The 21,409-nt window shown below is 46.9% G+C and overlaps 1 protein-coding gene across 1 annotated transcript; it reads right to left on the bottom strand.

The window, feature by feature from the left end:
- Positions 1-8,532: 8,532 nt before the first annotated feature.
- Positions 8,533-9,368, bottom strand: LOC119169794 (uncharacterized). Its single transcript, XM_075886684.1, has one exon. It carries the CDS (start codon positions 9,343-9,345, stop codon positions 8,800-8,802), a length of 546 nt encoding a protein of 181 aa, XP_075742799.1. The 5' UTR covers positions 9,346-9,368; the 3' UTR covers positions 8,533-8,799.
- Positions 9,369-21,409: the final 12,041 nt, after the last annotated feature.

Here is a 21,409-nt window from a genome sequence, read left to right as displayed (position 1 = left end):
AAAATTTGACTTCGCTTTCCTCAGCAGCGTATTTTGAACATGAGAATGTAACGCGTGTTCGGTTATGCACAGCCACTGTTCTAATAATATTGTGGCTGATGAGTCCTTTTCGCTGAAACATGATCATTTACGCTCCACACAGAACAACGTTCCCCGCCTTGTTTCCACTGAAATGTGTCTTTTTCACTAAGGCGACGCCCCATATGCCCCTTCCACAACAGAGAACGTCCTTTTGCTTGTGTACACTGCAATGCATTGTTTTCATTAAAGAAAAGCCTCATGGTCTATATGCACCCTCAACACAAGAGAATGTACCTTTTCCTATGTCCTCTGCATTGAGCCTTTTTCACTCAAAACATGCTCATGAACTCTCCACACAAAAGAACGTCCCTTTTCTTGTGTCTACTGCAATGCGTCTTTTCTCGCTAAAGCAGAGCCTCATGCTCTATATGCACCCTTAACACAGGAGATCCTGGTGGTTGTAATGTTGCAATAGACGGGGTTAGCCTGGCCTGAATGGCCGGTAATTATTCCACCTTCAACCTAAGAAAACGTCCCTTTTCATGTGTTCATTGCAATGCACATTTTTCAGTGAAACAGAACTTCATGCAGTACATGTGCCGCCCACAAAAGCACGTCCCTATTTTTGTGTCGAATGCAATGCGCAAGTTTCACTAAAACAGCCTCAGGCTGTATATGCTTCTCCACGCGAGAGAACGTCCCCTTTTCTGTGCCGACTGCAATGCATCTTTTCCACTAAAGCAGAGCCTCACGATTATATGCATCCTCAACACAAGAGGTAGTGGTGGCTGTGATGTTGCAATAGATAGGGTTAGCCTGGCCTAAATGGCCGGCAATTGTTCCGCCTTCAACTCAATAGAAAGTCGTTTTTCTGTGTTCATTGCAATGCAAATTTTTCAGTGAAACAGAAGCTCACACAGCACATGTGCCCCAGGCAAAAAAACGTTCCTTTTTTTGTGTCCAACGCAATGCATAAGTTTCACTGAAACAGAGCCTCAGGCTGTATATGCACTCTCCGCACTAGAGAATGTCCCTTTTCTTGTGCCGACTGCAATGCGCCTTTTTCACTAAAGCAGAGCCTCAAGCTTTATATGCATCCTCTTCACAAGCGGTAGTGGTAGTTGTGATGTTGAAACAAGCAGAGTTATCCTGGCTTAAATGGCCGGTAATTGTTCTGCCTTCAAGTCGCTTTTCCCGTGTTCATTGCAATGCACATTTTTCAGTGAAACAGAATGTCATGCAGCACATGTGCTCCACACAAAAAAACGTCCCTTTTTTTGTGTCCAATGCAATGCATAGGTTTCACTAAAAGAAAGCCTCAGGCTGTTTATGCTCTCTCCACATTAGAGAACGTCCCTTTTCTTGTACCGACTGCAATGCGTCTTTTTCACTAAAGCAGAGCCTCACGTTTTATGTGCCCCCTTAGCACAAGAGGTGGTGGTGGTTTTGATTTTGCAGTAGACGGGTTAGCCTGGTCTAAATGGCCGGCAAATGTTCCGCTTTCAACACAGGAGAACGTCTTTTCTTGTGTTCAATGCATTGCACATTCTTCACTGAAACAAAACCGGATGTAGCACATGTGCCCCACACAAAAGAACGTCCCTTTTTCATTGTGTCCAATGCAATGCAAATGTTTTGCTAAAAGAGCCTCATGCTGTAAGATCTATATGCACCGTCACACTCTATATGCACCCTCAACACACGAGAACGTACCTTTTTCTTTGCCCTCAGCAGTGTGTATTTTTCATTAAAACGTGCTCATGCACTCTCCACACAAAATGTTTTTTTTCTTGTGTCCATTGGCATGCATCTTTTTCACTAAAGTAGGGCCTCGTGCTCTATATGCACCCTCAACGCAAGAGAACACACTTTTTCCGGTGCCCTCTTCAATGTTTCTTTTTCACTAAAACGTGCTCATGCACTCTCCACACAAAACATCCCTTTTCTTGTGTCCACTGCAACACACCTTTTTCACTAAAGCAGAGTCTCACTCTCTATATGCACCCTCAACACACGGGAACATACCCTTTTCTTTGCCCTCAGCAGTGTGTATTTTTCATTAAAATGTGCTCATGCACTCTCCATACAAAGTAACGTTCCTTCTCTTGTGTCCATGGCAATGCGTCTTTTTTTACTCAAACAGGGTGTAGCGCTTTATATGCACCTTCAACACGCGAGAACGTACCTTTTACTATGCCCTCTGCAACGCGTCTTATTCAATAAAACGTGCTCATGCACTGTCCACACAAAACAACCTCCCTTTTCTTGCGTTCACTGGAATGCATTTTTTTCACTAAAGTAGGGCCTCGTGCTCTATATGCACCCTTAACGCAAGAGAACATACTTTTTCCTGTGCCCTCTTCAAAGTTTCTTTTTCACTACAACGTACTCATGCACTCTCCACACAAAACATCTCTTTTCTTGTGTCCACTGCAACACATCTTTTTCACTAAAGCAGAGCCTCGCGCTCTATATGCACCCTCATCATATGAGTACGTTCATTTTCCTGTGTCCTCTACAATGTGTCTTATTCACTAAAACCTACTTATGCACTCTCTACGTAAAGAACGCCCCTTTACTTGTGTTCATTGCAATGCGTCTTTTTCACTGAAGCCAAGGCTCATGCTCTATATGCACCCTCAACGCACGAGAGCATGCCGTTTTCCGCGCGCCGCCATCACGAGTTTTCCTAGCAAAGCGCACCTCAGAAGAGGTGCCTCATCTTGCTCATTAGAGGGCGAGTCATCCGGAAACTGGGCCGCGCAGGCGTAAGCCATCATGTCTAGAGTACTGGAAAAGCTAAAAAAGCGGCTGCTGGAAAAATCGCCAACTTCATGTTGTCAAATGCAGAGGTGAGTTTCACCTCCGCAGAGTTCATAGGCATCATCTCAGAGACACGGGCCAACACCACCTAGAAGCAGTGGAGACTGTCGTGTGTTTAACCCCCGTATTCAGAAACGCTGCTTGACTTGATCTTGACTTGCCACTGCTTCAATACAGCACGAACGCGTTTCGAACGCTCCGTCTTTAGGCCGTGCCAAGGCAGCACAGACCAACACCACCTAGACTATTGACAAGGTCCCTCCAGGGAGAGCGTGACGTCACACTAGTTGCCCACCTGCACCCCGGCCGTCGTCGCCACTCGTTCTTGTTATATCTGCTGTGGGCACTTATTGAAAGCCGGTGTTTCTTTTTTTGTTCTCTTTTTTGTTCCTGCGTGGTCTGCATTTGTTTACGCCTGCCTTTACCCTTTAGTGATCAATCTGTAATAGTCAGAAATACATTTGTAAAAGTGGTTTTATTAGGACGAAAGGCTAAAACCATCCTACCTCATTTCTTATTCAAGGTTTTTATTTTTCTGTCAGCTGCCTTTTTTTGTGCGGTGCTTTGGATGGTGTCATTTCAAAGTCTACAAAAGTTGTTCAGAGCGATATTTGTTGCAACACGCACTACATGCCGCACGATAGTCTCAGAGGTATGGCCATTTTCACAAGTCTCTAGCTCAACACCTCCTAGCAGTGATGTGGTAATGGAGCTTACAATGCCACGTTGGTTGTTCGACGCGAGGAACGCCTTTGCATTTTCTCCCTTGGTGAGCTTTTCGACAACAAGCGTTGTCAACAGCACCATGTTAACAGTACATGGCTGCGGAAACATTAAGCTTCCTCTTGACAAGTTGTCAATCATTGTGTTACCTTCCACATCTATGTTCCTGCTCTCCAGGACGAGCACGCTGCTGCAAAATGCGCATGACATCTTCTTCAGAACTGAATGAGCACAATATCCAGCATTATAAGCAACGACCTCCATTTCATGCTTTGGGTTGGAAGTTTCATCATTTGAGATGTGAATAGAGAAGTTATGTTGCGATACTTCTGTGTCACTTTCGCTGCTGATGTCTGGCTGCGGAAGCATCAGCAGCTTTTGCAGACGAATTTTCTTTTCAGACTCCAAAAGCTGCCTCACGGAAACATGATATTGTGCACCAGCAAGCTGACGGTAGCGACCGAAGCGATCTTCATGAGTGTAAGTTTGAAATTTTCCCAGCAAGACATACTTGAACTTCAGTTCTTCTAAACAGTACCACGACCGCTCAACTAGGGAGTAGCATGTGAGTCTCAACGCAGAATGTGTTTCCCTTGTCAAGCAGCCACGGCTCATGTTGACGCTGCTCCAAGCATCCAGCCAGTCTACCATGCCACTAAAGAAAACCAGTTGTTGATCCACCGTAGAATTCACTGGAGTTTGAAGGGTGTCGTTCAGTTGGCGACCTTTCGAAGGGGTCTTCACGTTGACGATTTTCCACCACGTCCATATGATGTTTATGAAGAGAGCTGTTGAACTGGCACATGTGGTTTCAAGGGCATCGCCACGCGTCTCAAGTGCGTTTGATACAAACGAATTAATGGCATTTAACACCAACTTTACATTTTGTCTCTCCATAGGTGTTGGATTGATTGCCTTGGAATTTAGCTTGTAGCCAAGCTTGAGAAGAAAAGTCTGCTCCAGTGCATACAGCTGCTGTACGGCTTCAAATGATGCTGCTTTCATTCTGGGCGGCCCGTCGTGCAATATTCCTGACAGGCTCACTTCAGGAAAGTAAAAACATATTCCTTCATTTTTTTATTCATCCAGTTGTTCCTGATGCATTTCAGTATGTGCACAGGGTCTACGACATAAAACAGAGGCCGATTGTTGTCGGCTGGATGAGGATATACAATGCTTACTTCCTGTTTCTCTGAGAAAAACGACATCATTTTCCGGTTGAGGGAATTGTTGTCGGTAATTACAGCAATGACCCTGAGGCCCATAGATCCCACTTCTAAAATTACTTTCTTGCAGAACTCATGTAGAATTTCGTCGGTCATTTTAGTAACAGGAAGAATGTGAAGCACATCTTTGTTTGATGACAAGAGCGACTGAAGCATGAAAACATGAGCGGTTGTGGCTTCCTCTTGAGAATTGGCTGCAGATCCAACTACGCTGCCCCCTTTATAGTCGAAGTATGGCTTGATATGAATTTCAGCAACCATTAGGGTCACCGTCTTTTCGTGCGGCTGCATGCACTTCACTCTTTCTCCAATGTAGGAGAGGAAGTTCGCTTCGTTTTTCTCCTTCAGTGGATCGCCTTCATACTTGGAACAAACACGGCGCAGGGCTGAAGGATGGGGTAAAGTTAACGTCGACGCTGATTTGGCAAAGTTATAGGCGTGCGGAGATATGGAGTGCAGGATGCTAGGAAACACTAATGTTTCAGCACTGTAGCGACGAATGGGGGCAGCGAGTGCGAGAGCTATTTGCTCATTTAGCAAACGAAACAAAGCACTGTGTTCTTCGGTCATGTCACTGTCTTGGAACAGTTCATTCAATAAGGAGCCGATATGCTCGAACACTGACGCTGTTTTCGACGGACTTGCAACTTCAGGCGTTTCAGTCATGTAGTTTTCCAGCTGCTGGAGCAGTGAGGACAACGTCTGGATATATGTCGCGCACTGCGTCTGGAACTGCGCCTCCTCAAGGTAATGAAACCAGCTTGATCATACCTGCTGAGACTGCAAGTGAGAGATCAGCAAGCACAGTGACGGAAAACCTCACGTGCGGTGAAGGATTATCTTCGATGCGGAGAAACATCACACAACGATCGTTGGCCTTGATGATCCAGAAATCATTACTGCATACAGCAGAAAGCGTGCCTCTTAAGTGTTCGAAAGAGGACACAGCATTTCTCTCCTCTTCGCTTTTTTTTGCGCATATAGTGTCCTTATCGCTTTGCTCAAGGCCTCGTCTTCCATTTGAGCTCGTTTCGAGACAGGAGATTCTCGACGATTGCGATTCGTGCTCAGGTAGGACGGACAGTTCGGAAACACCGATGGTATAGCATCTGACACTTGGCGCACCCTCTCACTGTGGACTGTCAATGTCCGTCCCGACGCTGCGTCGAAATGTGACAGCTTTGTGATGTAGTCAGCCTCGAGGAAGTGGAGTTCACAGACCTTCGCCAAGCATAACAGTGACTTCATTACTATCATACAAAACGGGCTAATGGGAACTTTGACACGAGCCTGAGTATTTCTTTTCTATTTTATCGCACTGCCCTACCTGAAGCACGACAAAACTACTATCACCACTCACGATACTCGCTCCGTTCAACAGTAACAGAGCCAGCACGCCAGTAATGTGATAGAGCCGGTAAGACAACAAACTTCAGCAGTTTCTCACCTTGGAGTGTATGCTTGGTGTGAAATCCTTTCGCGGAATGGCTTTTATCCAAGACTTCTTCCGAGCTTCATCCTTGGAGAATGCGAAAACACGCACTTTGGGACCACTGTCATAATTGCCGCGGCACTTGCGAACACAACAACGTCCCATGTCGCACTGATCGATGTGTAATCACATACTCACAAATACACCAATAAAATAGGACACGTGGGAACGGACGAAGACTCAGAGCAGTGCGATGCAGCACCAAGCCTAACGCAGTCTAACCAGCGAAGCAGGTAGCGATGAAAGGCAAACCTGTCGTGGCTTGTCCGCCGTTCGGGGTAAAAAAGTGCGCGGGGTGACCAACACCACCACCTGAGCGACTCGTCCTCGGCCACTGGACAGTCGGTGATATGTCCGGGGTGGGGTTGAGGCTGCCACCCAGGATCCGGCGAAGGACGACTCTTGCGACGCGTCTCACGAACAAGTAGATGTGTTTAATTTACATATTTGCAAGAGAAGTACATTGCAACGAGAGCGTACAGACGCGCCTTTCCATCACAAGGGCCCAGAGCGCACTCGAGACGAGCGGGCCAGCAAAGTCCAGAGAGAGAGCACAGCGCACTCCCGACACGCTCCTTTTATAGCCGGCCGTGCACGCGCTAGACGCCGACTATGTGTCCCAGCGACGCTGATGTGCATTTCCTGCGGCGCACACAGACGCCTCCCGCGTTCCTGCAGGACGCGGACAGCGTTTGACCGTTACGCCGATGAGCGTCCCTTGCAAGCCACCTCCTTGCTGTGCCGGTCATAACATCGGACAACTAGCGTGACGTATGCCGTCTGGAGAGAGGGGTATGAACGGGCCTTGTGAAGAGTCTAGGTGGTGTTGCATTTACTCGCAGGCGCGCGCTGTGCTGTGTTGCTTTGATGTGTGCGCGTTTCAGCATGTCCGGCGTCGCTCCGTCACGAAAAGAGGAAGATGCAGTGTTGTCTTGGTAACACATTGGCACAGGGTAATGTTACTTTATGGCATCGGCGTGAAATGCAGCATGTCGCATGTCGCGCCGGTTGCCGTCGGTCTGCGCCGACGGACGCTGGTCGTGCCTGGTGTAAGACCGTGGCCTCTGCGATCGGCTGCCGGCCGCGCGCCGTTGCTCCGGCCGTCCCAATCGCCCGGAGTGAGCGTAAGTTGAAAAGGGGGCGTGGCCGCGTTTTTCGCCGCACCGCGGCGCGCGTAGCCTAAGGTCGCTTTTTCTGGCTTTCCCTGGCGCGGGCGGGCGCAGAGGACGAAAACTCAGCCTTCGCAGCATGTGCGGGACATTTAATGAAAAAATTACAACCGCTCATCAATGCAGTAGATAGAAGTAGTTACGGGTGCCATTTAGCCGTTTAATTTTTGACGTAGACTGGGGCCGCTGTGAAGCGTAAGTGAATTCATTGCACATCAGTAGTTTTCATTTTTGTGGTGGTGGTGGTAAAAACATTTTATTGAGCAGCCAAGGGGGCTGGAAAGGGACGTGGTCAGCCTCCTACGTCCAGGAGGCCGCGATCCTGCGCCGAATGCAGGGCTCGTTGCATCAGGGCGATTTGATGCTCCGCCGCCGAGCTGGTCAGCGCAGACTCCCACAGCTCAAGGTCACGCATTTTTAAAAAAAGATAAGCCGTCTTGTTTTATTTCTGGAAAGCTTGTATTTGTTATTTTAGTACGTGAAAGAGCGCGTGATACAAAGAAAGAGCGCAGTGCCGCTTTTTTTTTTGTGTACCAAAGATGTCAATTTTTTTTTGTTCGCATTCATTTAAGAGAAAAATTGTTAAGTGAAGTGTAATCTTTCACGGCGCGCAGGTGTTTTACAAAGCGTTGTCACAATCCAGTGTTGGGTAAGACAAACTTCCTGCAGTGCTTACCGTTGAAGTTGCCTGGCTGGAACTGGGTCAATTTTTATTATGAGGTTTAACACGTCGACGCTACATAGGCGATGAGGCACAGCGTAGTAGAGGGCTCCGGATTAATTGTGACCACCTGGTTATGGGCGCCGGCAGGATTTTACCTTGAGGGGGCAAATCTATTGTTGCGCGAAGGAAAAGGGAGAGGGCATGGGGTAAAGTGTTGAAATGGTTTGGTGGGTGGAGGGGGGGAGCAAGTGCCTTTTTTTTGCACCCCCTCCCCTCGGCGCCCATACGCCTGGGGATTTTTAACGAGCGCCGAAATCTGGAACACGCGGGCCGCTTTCGCTTTCGCCTCCAGCAGAAAAGCGGCCGCGAGTCGAACCCGCGTCCTTGAACTCAGCAGAAAATTTTTCTCGCGGTTGCCCTAAACATTGGAGGCTAATGCACCGAAGCTACATCTCGGAAAGAGGACAAACAAACTCATTTCGGGATGCATGATACTTTATTTACAGCAAGAAAGAAAAGGACGGTTTGCAGCATGTTTTTCTTCATTGCGCAATTCTGTTCACGGAGCACATTGCAGAGTAGTGACTTACATACGAGTTTATACATGAGACTTCATTTACAGAAACAACCCAAAAACAGAGGCACATAGTATGCACCATGTTTTTCATGCGTTGCACAAGTTTACACGCGCAGCACTTTCCGGTACAGTGGCTTACATGCAAGCTTTTTCCGGTAAGCTGCCCTGTCTGTCACAGCCGCACCGACATTGGACAAGAGTGGCTTAATAAACTTGTCGAAGACCACTGACAGTGTGCTTGCACCATGCTCATCTCTTGCCGGGCATACAAAAAGGGGGCACTGTTCAAGGTGAGGCAAAATTAGTTCAGCCAGTTGCTGATGCACATTGCTTTTTTTTATGTGCGGCAGGGCAATGTCAACAGCCTTCTTAGTGGTCACAAGTACCATGACAAAATCAGGCTTTGGGAAAGTTTGGCCACCCCTTGCCTTCAGGCTAATTAGCCCCATTAGCACAGGACTGGATCCATCTGATTGATAGAGGGAAGGGCAGAAGGTACATGTTCTCCGCTCCTCGACTGCTTTTGCCACAAACCCGGCTGTGTAAGCAATGCTAGCATTCACTATGGTTGACGGTGGCCGCTGCACTGAAAAAGAAAATAAGCAGATATGAAAAGAAACACCAGAATAAAAAGTATCCAGTGAGAGCATAAAAATTGTGTTTGGCAGTAATGTAAACACAGCAAATTTTAGACAGCCCATAAAGACAGATCTTGTGTGTAATGCAAATGCATCACTGTTTCCACCCAGCCCTCATCAGCATAAATTTTGGTGCGTTGCTAACAATCAGCAGATAACCTTCAGATAAAGCAAGTGAAGATGGTAGCTTTTTGTTTTATCTTACATTTAATAATACTCCAATGAGCCTCTACTCATCTACTTACGAGGCAGTGCTTTCAGTGGTGTAAACAGCCCGTCGATTTCCATCCCAACGTCTTCAGGTGCAGTGCAACTAAAAAAGATGTGCAAAACATGTATTAGAAAAAAAGGCTGCTGGCTGGAAAAGAAGAACAGCCAGGCAAGCAAGCATTAAGTCTTGAAAAACATTTGATGCGGCATACCTGGCTAGGGCAACTTGAGATGTCTCAGTTGAAACAGGTGTGGCAGCTTGTGCTGTTGCTTCAGCTGGAACATCCAGTACAGGGGACGTTACGCTCATGGAAGCGCCATGTATGCTGCAAAACACACGTAAAATAAACGCAGTCACTTGTGAGCAGCAGTCCTCTATACTCCTGAAACATTGTCTATATGAGCAGATGACATTGAGTGCTCACGTGGCTCAAACACAACAATCTCAATCAGTAGGCAGGCTACAACAGTGGTAGCTGCACACAACGCGTGCTATGCGTTGTGTGAGGCCATGAAAAATTATGGGGGTCCTGTTAAAAGAAAGGGCGACCTGCCCTACCATGAGCACTTGCCCTAAAGCATCAGATCACGTGTACCTACCCCAAGACAGCCTGCCCGTCCTCGACGTTTGAAGACTGGGATGGGCAGAGGTTGCCAGTGCTCAAGATCCTCTCCAGGCTGAACGTCACGGCTCTTGCATCCAGGCAGTCATTGCCACCGGCCATTTGCCGTAGAGAACTTAAGAGGAGTTCTACAGGGTCGCTTGAGAGGTTCCTCGTCAAAACATAAAAGAAACCGCTCTCGAGAAGGAACTTTACACACAAAACCGTAGACTTGCTCGTCAGCAAAATAGCTTCATAAGTCTCTGCGCTTAGAAACTTCTTCTCACTCCTTTTACAGGCATTGTTGAGAGCCTCAAGGTAGTCTGGAAAGTCCTTTTCCAACCACTGTAGGCGTTGGTCAGTCGCGCAAAAGAAGTGCATCTGGTCAGGCTGTCTCATGTGCACATGCGCAGTTCGGTTTGCTACATTGTGGATGGCGAACCACTTTTGCATCATCTTCATGAACAAGATTGTCGCCTCTGCATTTCTGAACTTCTCTGCCTGAGGGTGGCGACTCAGGTATTCCTTCAAAAAGGAAAGTGCCGAGATGACATCGTCTGAAAACAGCTGCACTGCTCTGCCGACGTGCATCTTCTCAAAGTTCGTTGGTTCTACGTGCTTCTGCGTGAGGAAGCGAACTGGTTTGACAACCTCGTTCTTTTCACGTTAAAGAACCCCAGGTGGTCAAAATTTCCGGAGCCCTCCACTACGGCGTCTCTCATAGTCAAATGGTGGTTTTGGGACGTTAAACCCCACAAATCAATCAATCAACCTCGTTCTTTTGTAGCTCATACAGCTGCTTGACCTACTGTCCCGTTATTGGTTGGCTTCCATCTGTCATCTCCCCCTCAAGCAGAAGGCTTCGCACATTTTTTATAATATGGCACTGGTCAAATGACAGAAATAACCTTCTTTCTGGGTCACATGGATGAGTGACAACAGGCTTGAGTGAGCCGTTCCCCAGGTGACGCATCATCGTAACATTAATTTTGTGGTTATCTGTGACAATCCGGAGCACACACAGACCACACTTTTCAACTTCAGAGATTACCTCTTTTGTAAGCTGGTACAAAAGCTTGCCACTTAGACGGTTCGTGAAGAAGAAGCCGCAAGGTATCTTGTATGCTGTGGACAATCCTGTAGCAACAAAACATAGCACCTTGTTGGCAAGCATGATGTTGCTGGTGTTCTCTTCTGCTCCACTGTTTTCTTTTGTCGTTTGTTGCCCAAAAAAGCAATCCATTTTGCGATCATATATGTATTTGGAGCTGATGGACATCTCATCTACAATAATTGAGCAAAGCCGGGCTTGCTCTTTCAGGTTGCCCACCTCTTGCTTTAAGCATTCCTTCACTAGTGGTGTGACCCCACTTTCACCGTTCGACTTCCCGACATAGCGAAGGAGGGTGTTTTTCGACGGCAGTTTAAGCAAGCCTCGGTTGCGTATGTAACGGTACGCCTTGGGTGACAAGTAGTACAATAGTACACATTCCCGCACAAAGTCTGGCGACCATGCGGGTCGTTGCCTTGTTGCATTGGTGATCTGCTCCACTAAGCAATCTTCTAGGCAGAACTGGGCCGTGCCAACCTTCTCCAAGCATTTGCTGATTGCCGAGTGGACGGTGTTGTTCTCATAACCACTGAGCTTCTTTTTTAGGCGGCTGTTTTCTCGCTGCAGTCTCCTTACAGTATCTGCTTTTCTAAACAATTGCACCCTCATTCTGTTGATTGCCCTTGCATCTGACTGCCTGCAAGGAAGGAGTTCATCACAAGTTTGCGCTGAATATTCAACTGAGTTAGTAGGCCGCTGCAGTTCACCAACTGCATCTTGTGCACTTGTTTTCGCCCCTATAGCCACCTGATCCTCCTTGGGGCTAAATATTGACACATGGCTTACAGAAGTCTGCTGCAGATGGCCTCTGTCATGGCCCGCACCTTGAAAACTCGCCTCTGTATTTCCTTCAGAGACTGATGGCAACGAGACATCAGAATTTGACGAATGGCCTGGGGTGGTTGCACTGTCACAGGCTGAACCAGTCATTTTGGCATGGCAACTTGATAAACTTGATGCCTTTTTTTTTTTGTCTGAAGGGAAGTTCCGGCTGCGGCGGCTGCATTTCCGATGGAGGCGGAAATGTTGTAGGCCCGTGTGCTCAGATTTGGGTGCACGTTAAAGAACCCCAGGTGGTCGAAATTTCCGGAGCCCTCCACTACGGCGTCTCTCATAATCATATAGTGGTTTTGAGACGTTAAACCCCACATATCAATCAATCAGTCCTGTACCTTTCGCTTCAATTTACGCCGTTTTGGTGGTTTTTGCGGGTGCATGTAGGTTGGGTATCCCGAAAATACGCTCGGAACAGCATCCCGTTTGAGGCGGCGAAGCTTTGTGGACCCCAAAGTGTAGTCTGAATCCGCAAAATGAAGGCTGCAGAGGACACTGCTCGATGATTTGTCATTTGGGACAAAATCTTTTCTTGATATCGCCTTCAGCCACGCTTGGCGACGGTCATTGTTGGCAGGAAATTCATGAAAACTTATTCCGAGCTTTCTTTTCCTGTCCGACTTGCAGAAAGGCACGCTGCAATACATTCTTCTGAAAAAATACAGAAGCAGAGCGGACAGCGGTGCGTAATGCACGCCAGAAAACCGTGTAATTTTCACTCACAGCACATAATGAGGCAGCGAAACTGCGATAGCTACGTAAGACCGCTAAGCACACCTACAACATATACGTGATAGTAAACCAAGAGTCAAGAAAAAATTGTCGCTTCGTTCACCCGGAAGACTAGCTTAGAGCTTTCGACAATTGCAATCACCTGCCTATAAACAACACTCGGGCGCTTATCGATATTACGCTGCTCTCTCTCACTCTGTCTCGCACACACGCGCACGCACACACATTCAACGCGCGCGCGTGTGAACCTACACACACACACACACACATTAACACGCGCCGCGGACCCACCGACATCCCGTGTGCTCAGATTTGGGTGCACGTTAAAGAACCCATTCACATACACATGCACACACCCGCACACACACACGCGCGTGCGAACCCCCACGCACATCACGTAACATGCACACGTGTGCAGCGAACGCCCACGCAAGTACACGCGCCGTGAAACAACACACGCGCACACACTCACACACAAAATAGCCCAGCTCACTGTGGCGAAGTACTTTCGAAACAGCGGGCAAGGCATAACAAGGTGAAGCGCCGTGATAGCTCGCGAAAAGGCCGTAAAAGTGACAAAAGAATTCAGCTTACTGGCATTCAATCTGCAGGAAATGCGAAAGGAGTTTGGGCTGCCTCATTCGATTCACGTAACCACACCGGCTGCAGCAAAACAAACTTCTTTAACGAAGTCTTTTAAAAAACGTACGTACCTTAACTTTGTACTGCTTGCAGGAACGAGTACAAACACATCGAGCGCATACTCAAGGTTTGTCTGCAGTGAAAACTCGACAACGAAGACTGGCGAACACCTGAAATCGCAGGCACTGTCAATCAAATGAGCCTCATTCAACCTTAGGCTAACGGCGCCGCCTCGCGGCGTGTGTCGGAGTTAGCAAAATTACACCGCTCCCATTGCTTTCGCGCCGAATGGGACGGCCGGAGCAACGGCGCGCCGCCGGCAGCCGATAGTGGAGGCCACGGTAAGACTATAGTGTGCTCGAGTTTAGACAACAAAGCGCAGCTGTGTCCTGCGTGTGTGCGCTTGAACACTACATTGGAGTATATGGGGCCCTTCGTGATGCGCTCACGGCCGTTTTGCTAGCTCCACATATCCCAAATTTTGTGTTATGTGACCTAAATGGATTACGAAATATATGACTGGCGCAAACATGATAATCCTGACGCGCGTGTCATGTATGAACGTGACAACATACCACGCTCGCAGCGTGCTCGTGGCCGCTTTGCTAGCTCCACGTATACTAAATTTGGTATCACGTATCGTGAATAGATGACGAAGGTAAACGACACATTCAAACATGATTTTATTTATTTGATTTATTTAGCAATACTGCTAGCCCTAACATGGGGCCATAGCAGAGTGGGTGTACATAGTACAACAAAATCAACAGTACAATACTGCAGTCAACACAGAACAAAGCACTTCAAACAACATAAAAAATGTTTCACGTGAAAAAAAAAAAAAGAAACTAGTCAGGTATAAATTTTTCAAATGCCTCGATACTGGCTGTTTCAATAATTTTGCTGTCAAGCTCATTCCATTCTTTGGCAGTGCGCGGAAAAAATAATGATAATAATGACACGGAAGTCAAGTACGGTATCATTTACCCCCACCTCGTAACGTTGTGCTGATTTTAAAGGGACATATCAACATTTCTCATTCATGCTTCGCATATCATCGATTCCCACTGTATGTGGGATCTGGCAATTTTTTTATTTTGTATCATCAAAAAGTGTATTAACATAGATTCTAAATATTTAGCTGAAGAAAATGCAGATGTGTGGTTGTCTCAACACATGAAATCTCAAAATCTCTCAAAGTGACTGTTCTATTGTTCCATCTTTTTACTCTGTTTTCTTTGATTTTTCCTTACATTAGTTCAATTTTAATACAAGTTCATTCCTACACATTGCTGACCCCACTGCGGTGGTCTAGTGGCTAAGTTGTTCAGCTGCTGACCCGCAGGTCGCGGGATCGAATCCCAAAAGCCGCGGTTGCATTTTTGATGGAGGCGGAAACGCTTTAGGCCCGGGTACCCAGATTTGGGTGCACGTTAAAGAACATCAAGTGGTCTAAATTTGCGGAGCCCTCTACTACGGCGACTCTCATAATATGGTAGTTTTGGGACGTTAAACCCCACATATTGATCACTGAATTCTCACACATAGCTGTAATGATCACATTAGAAGTGCACTACGTTTTCGTGGCGAATCCCCCTCAGTGGGTATTGTTACGAAGGCGAGATGCCAACACGGTCCTGAAGGTGCCACTGCTGGGAACTCCACCGTCAAGGTCATTAGTCGTTTGGTAGCGTGTGTTACTCAGCTCGCGACTGCTTCTGCGCAGAGCTGATAGACGAGCGGACGAGACGTAGGTGACTTAAACAAGGTATATGTACAGCATAGATACAGAGGGGTTACAAATTTGGAACTGGGGCCGACAGCTTAGGGACTCGAAGAGCCGAGATGCCTTCTCTTGCACCCATTCATCTGCTTCTCTCTGCCGCCTAGGTCAACTGCAGGCGACGCACCACTTGGCTTCTTTTATAGGCACCTTGTGGATCTTTGCGTCACCAACGTCCAAAAATAAGCCTTCTAAAATTCCGGAAGGCTGAAAATAAGCTTCCGGAATCAACAGGTTCGTGCACCTTCCCTCGTTCTTCCCCATTTTTATCGCTGGTTGAGTTCGAAAGAGAACAAGTTCTGCATTGAACAATTAATTCTCTAATGAATTCGAATAGTCCAAGTGATGTGATTGTCGTTTTAGCAATTTCCTGATCCGCCATGGGAATTTGGTGATAGGCAAGATTAATTTGTCTTGTAGAGCTGAAGTAAAGTCTTGTATGTTGGACAGTGGATGTTGGACAAAGGGTACTGGACCGGAATCGTCTGGGTATTTAGGGACCTGTAGTTCTCGCATGGCGTCCGGTCCATGGACTTCTTGAGAATGAGATGGAGGGGAGATGCCCAGCTACTGCAGGAGGGTCTGATGATCCTAAGGACCAGTATGTGTTCAAATTCTGAATGGGCCACCTTGAGTTTGTCTGGAGCAAGGTGCCATAGTTGAGAGAATATAGGTTGTTCTGACGTGATAGTGTGGTGCCAAATGTCATGGCACTGAGTCCAGTCTGGTGGTGATGTCAGTTTAGGAAACTCTGCTATGAAGGCTGCAAATGGCTCTTTGGCAACTGTGGCACATGAGAGTGCTATATATGTAGTTGCACGCACCGGGATGCCTTGGATGGAGAGGTTAGTTGCAGAGTCTACTAAGGGCTATCGCTTGACATCAACTAGGAGTTCATGTTGGTTTAGAAAGTCGGCACTAATTATTGCAGTACCAGCATCAGCAACTGAGAACAAACACCCACTGGAATATTTTTTGAAGTTCCAAGTGTATTGTTACAGAACTTTGCTTGTACACAGAAATGTGTGTTTTGTTGACAATGAGGTGGAACAGTACATTGGAGGTGGGTCCTGCTTTTGTGGCTGGGAAGACACTCTCTTAACTCCGGTGTCGATAAGAACCTCCTGCGGGGTAGTTCGGTTGAAGATGTGGAAAGGGGGACATTCTTTCACGCGCTGACCGCTCCTCACGGACTGTTAAGTTTTTAACGATGTGCAAGACAAAAATGTACTGGCAGACATTTGCATTGTAACGGCGATGATGAGAGCACATAATTGGACCTGGAGAGTCGCTTCACTCTCATCTATGATAATTGGGTACCTTAGAACGATCACGTAGGCGCTCACAATGGAATGGCTCTGTGCAAGTAGGTTGTTGCGATGAATTGTTTCAGCCGAGCACAAAAGCTGTCAACCTTAGAGAGGCCAGCAGACGGCTGTCATGTAGGTTTACGGTTATCTAAACCGTTACTCTGAGCCTCAGAGAAAAGAAATCATAAAGCCATTTGAAATCAAACACGAAAAAGTTAAACTTTAAGCGCAAAGAGGAAACAGTGAAATTACAAAACTAAAAATACAAACACCAGGTGGCTTACTACCTAAAAGAAGTCACATAATTTGTTCTTCTATAGAGTTTAGGGAGGTAAACAATCACCAGGGGTGTTAATGGGGGCAATGACTTGCTAGGCTAAGGCGGCGAACGCTGGCTCTCAGTCGCTTGAGTCACTAGCTGACCAGCACGTCGAAGCTTGGCAGAAGACTTGATAGCTCTTGCTCTCGCAAGAGCTGTGGCTGCTTTCAGGCACTGGCTTGTTCTGAACAGCGAACGCCAACCAGAAGGTTCCACCCGCCCCATCCCCACGGGCGGTTTGGTATTTCAATCAAGGCTTGGACACCAAAAACGTCACCTGGTATAGTCACGACTGGAACTCTAGGAGGCCGCATGCCTCTAAGTAGGCCCTGGGCATAATGGCCTTGTCGGACTTCACGTGTTCAGCTCCGGAGCCTAACACCGCAGTTGCGTGACACCAGCGATCTTCCCTGCAGACTGCTGGATCTCGTGCCGCCTTTGACTCGTCGTTGAATGTTTCTTCTTTTCTTACTCCTGCTTGCTTCCCATTGGTCTTCATAAGGGCCATGGCCATGCAAACTTTCGCGTGAACTTTCTCTTCTTTTGGTAGGCTGGAGTTTCACGCATAACAATTCGCGCCTATGTCGTCATCTTCTCTCTGCTGCTCAATCGTAAAGCGCCACTGCTGCCACCTCCGAGCACGTCGAACACATCGCAGTTTAAAAAACATCATCGCGTCATTATACTACACCATAGGGGCTGAGCTGTGGTGACAGGAGTGGTCAGTGGTTTCGATTGTCGGGGTGTACTGATGGAGATGACTCGGTGATTTGGTGTCTCCCCTTTCATAAGCTTATCGACTTGCGCAGCCAGTAATATTGAATCTATGGCTGTGGCTGTAGCGAGTACCGTTTGGACTTGGGACGGCAGTCGTTAGAGAAAAACTTTAAGTAGCACTGCACTGTCCCTAGTTGTCGCACTAGTGCTAAGAAGCTGCGTCATGCAACACAAAAGCTTGCTTGGACGTCAGCCGCCAAGCTCCTCTGCGGAGACTAGCTGATGAATTATAGTTCTCTCTAACGCAGCGGTCCTTTCTATGAGGTTTGCCTTAACCCATATATGCCCAAACTTAGGAAAATTAACAAAAATAATTTATTTCCCCAATATGATTGCTCCTACGAGCTCAGAAAACAGCATAAGGCCTTATTAAAGAAAGAAAACTCGAACAATGGCTTTGGAGCCGTCCTATATGTAGGGCACCAATGTTTGACGCACCGCGAACAATAACACTAGCGCCTATCACTGCCATATGAAAGTTACCACACGCACCCAACAACTGGCGAACAATCGACAAAAATATCAGCAGCATTGAAAACAATTTGACTCTATATTTCTTTCTCTTTTCTGGTATGACGCTCAGCTACACGCACACGGACTAGCCGTTTTATGACTGCAAGCACGTGGCTATTTGTAGCCCAGCGATCACCTAAACTTGTGTGTGACGAGGACAGGGCATCATAAACACACCTTAGGTGGTGCTACTTTTTTTAATTGAAAAAAACATTTGAGTTACACTGAAAAGTCAGCATCCTACATGTAGGACACTGGGCATATATGGGTTAAGCTGGTCGTATAGTCTTGCAAGGGAATAGTTGCAAAGTAAGGTAATTATGTCGACTACTTCTGCTGTTGTTACGGGGAGCACGTTGGCTACGTGGTGAAATCGTCGCTGTTACAAGACTATTCTTGATAGCTGGAATTGAGATTCCACTTGCAGAAACTGCATGGCAGGGTTGTGTTTCCAGTATGGCAGAAGACTAATAGTGGCGGCAGAGATGACCTCACCAGATTCATTCGCCTCTGGCATCGTTTGGCTGGCACTGGGTGTCTGAACTTGATGTTCCATATCGGAAGTTTTATGTTTTGGTGTCCTTTCTTTGTCAGTCATGAAAGGCGCAGCTCTACGTTACTGAGGTGGACCGGGTCACCAATTGTAAAGGGCATGTGGCGGATGGACTGACTGCGAGGTGAGACATTGGTGCCGTATGGCTGATTTTTCTGTCTGCTCAGCTGCAGCGGAACGCGAGTGCAGGCTGTCTCTAGGAGAGGGGAAAAAGGAGAAAGGAAAGCGTACAAGGGAAGATGTTTTAGGCATAATCAAAAGCACAGTGTAACAGGTGAACACAGAGTAAGGTTGAGGGTACTGAGTTTGTGTTACGTGGGAGTGTGAAGGCTCGAATTCCAACGCTCGCCACAACACCATCTTTACCCTTTACAATCCATTCTTCTCTTTCTCAGCAATGCCCACTATTGCAGTCCCTCTCAACCCGACCAACAACAGTGTCCTGTGCTTACCTTTGCTATGTAATCGAGGCACTTGAGAATGTACTTTCGCGTTTCATCCAACTGTAGTCTTGTGTCTTGATCATTCTCCTCCGAAGACTCTCAAGTTCCCAGAATGAAAATTTGCATCCCTATGCAGCTGGAAGAAGCGCATTGTCTCTTCGTTCGCTTGTTCAGCAACTCCTCAGGAGGTAGCGTCTGCATCTCAACGATGTACCATATCTGATTAGACTCATTGACGCTTGGTTAGAGCGTCTACCAAAAAAACAGCTCGCCCATAATGCAGTCCAGTCACATTTCGATTGCCTTGCAAAATGCAAGCCCCAGGAGGATTAGGGGAGCCGGATAGTACCACGCCTTCACGTACATTTAGCACTTCACGCTTTCGATGTAAGTGGTCCATCAAATGTCCATCACCTCGACCCAGAGTAGCTGCCGCACGGGATCCACAAGCATTATATTTCCTGGTTTCAAGTTCATGTGGATTATGTGCAGCTCCTTCAGCTTAAGGAGAGTTGTCGGGAGTTGCTTCACCACTGATTGGGTAGCAGGCACTCAACAACTGTGCTTGCAGTGGGCATTCTGTAGGATAGTTTGAAACCACTCATGTTACACACACAGTTGACATCCTCTTGGGGGGTGGAACTGTACGGCCACAAGTTGTGTGCCCTGAGCAGAATTATTCTTGGCTGCACACTGTGTTTTTAGAAATAATGCCTTAATGCCTCGTCAGGGGATCATTAAAAAAATGCAGTGTGATACAGAAGATAGTGCAGAGCTTAGTTAATTTTGTGATGTCATGATATCAGAGATTAGTGGAATTAATGATGTTACCATGACATGTTACACTGATGGTGAAGCAGAGTGGAAACATCTCTAAATATTTTGCTACGTTACAAGGAACGTGCCGAATCCACATTCTCTGTAATGTAGCACAAGATTGAGCTTTTTAATGCTTGCAGCCTAGTGACCTTGGAAGCTTTTTGTCAAGTGTCTCGGCATGGTGAACTGAATGCTGCTTTTCAGCACAGACACTTGGTCAGGAGCTTCAGCCCATCGGCGTTTTTGATTGTGTACTGCACAGATTTGATCTCAGTGGGTCGGAAGTGATGCTCCCACAGTTACATTATGGCCGTTACAATACTGAATCAGGAAAGTGAATGTCGTAATATCATTGCATAATTGTGTTCAAAGCGCAGTGCACTAATGCAAGTGGCTTTTGTTGTTTTAAGTTTCAAAGAAAAATGCAGTTTTCAGATGCATTCTAATAAAGATATTGGCGCACAGGCACTTGTGCATGCTGTTCTAAAGCTGTGCCTCTATGATAAATGGCCATTTGTGTGTCACGCTTCAGTTCCCAGATATGCTCGAAGATTGCTTGACTGCCTCTGTTGTAGAGTAAGCAGTAGCCACACAGTGAAACTGAGAAGGGTGCCCTGCAAGAACCACTTACCAGGTTCTCTCATAGATGATGGAACTGCCTCAGTAGCGTACAAAATAGTAGCTGCACTGTGATCATAAAAAATCACAGGAAATGTTCAGGAGAACTGCAGCTACAGCTGGACAAAGCAGCACGCCCGCACTCTCTTATGGCCTGCGCTTTGTTTCGGGTTCCCACCTTTCGCCGCTATTTCGTGGCGCTGCGGCCCAACCCTCGCCTTCTTAGGAGTAGTACTTTGGCTGTGGAAGAGCAGCTCCCGCGCATTTCCTGCTACGGTAGTTCTGCTGAGGCTGCAGATGGCTGTGGAAGAGTAGTTCCCGTGTATTCGCTGCTACGGTAGTTTTGCTGAGGTTGCAGGTGATATCTCTCCATGCTAATTTACATGAGCATCCTTAAAATAAGCAATTTCTTTCTCGTTTTGTCATTCCTGCCTAATAAGGTTGAATAGCGTAACCTTATCTTCAGAAAGTGCGGAATCATAAGCATCTGCAAAGAAACTTTTAAACGCAAGGCACATGAAGATAAAATATGCAAATTGATTGTTCCGAACACTATTTATTGACTAGTATCTGCTGTGCTTCAATGTTCACTTTAGCTAAGTTCACTACGAATGCAAAACAATAAAAACATGGAATGGGCATTTAAAACCAAACACATTTGAGAGAGATCTGCTTTGGCTGTGAAATTATTCGACTAAAGAGACTCTTCAGCCATTTTTAGTGTTAAATTTTTAATATTAAAAACTGGTCCTGCGTTATAAGACCCACTCAGTTTTATTCAGGGGTGATTGGCCAGCCAACTCGGCAGCA

Source organism: Rhipicephalus microplus, chromosome 2 (assembly GCF_043290135.1).
Source record: "Rhipicephalus microplus isolate Deutch F79 chromosome 2, USDA_Rmic, whole genome shotgun sequence".
NCBI classification, from domain to species: Eukaryota; Metazoa; Arthropoda; class Arachnida; order Ixodida; family Ixodidae; genus Rhipicephalus; species Rhipicephalus microplus.
This window is presented reverse-complemented; position numbering and strand designations above follow the sequence as displayed.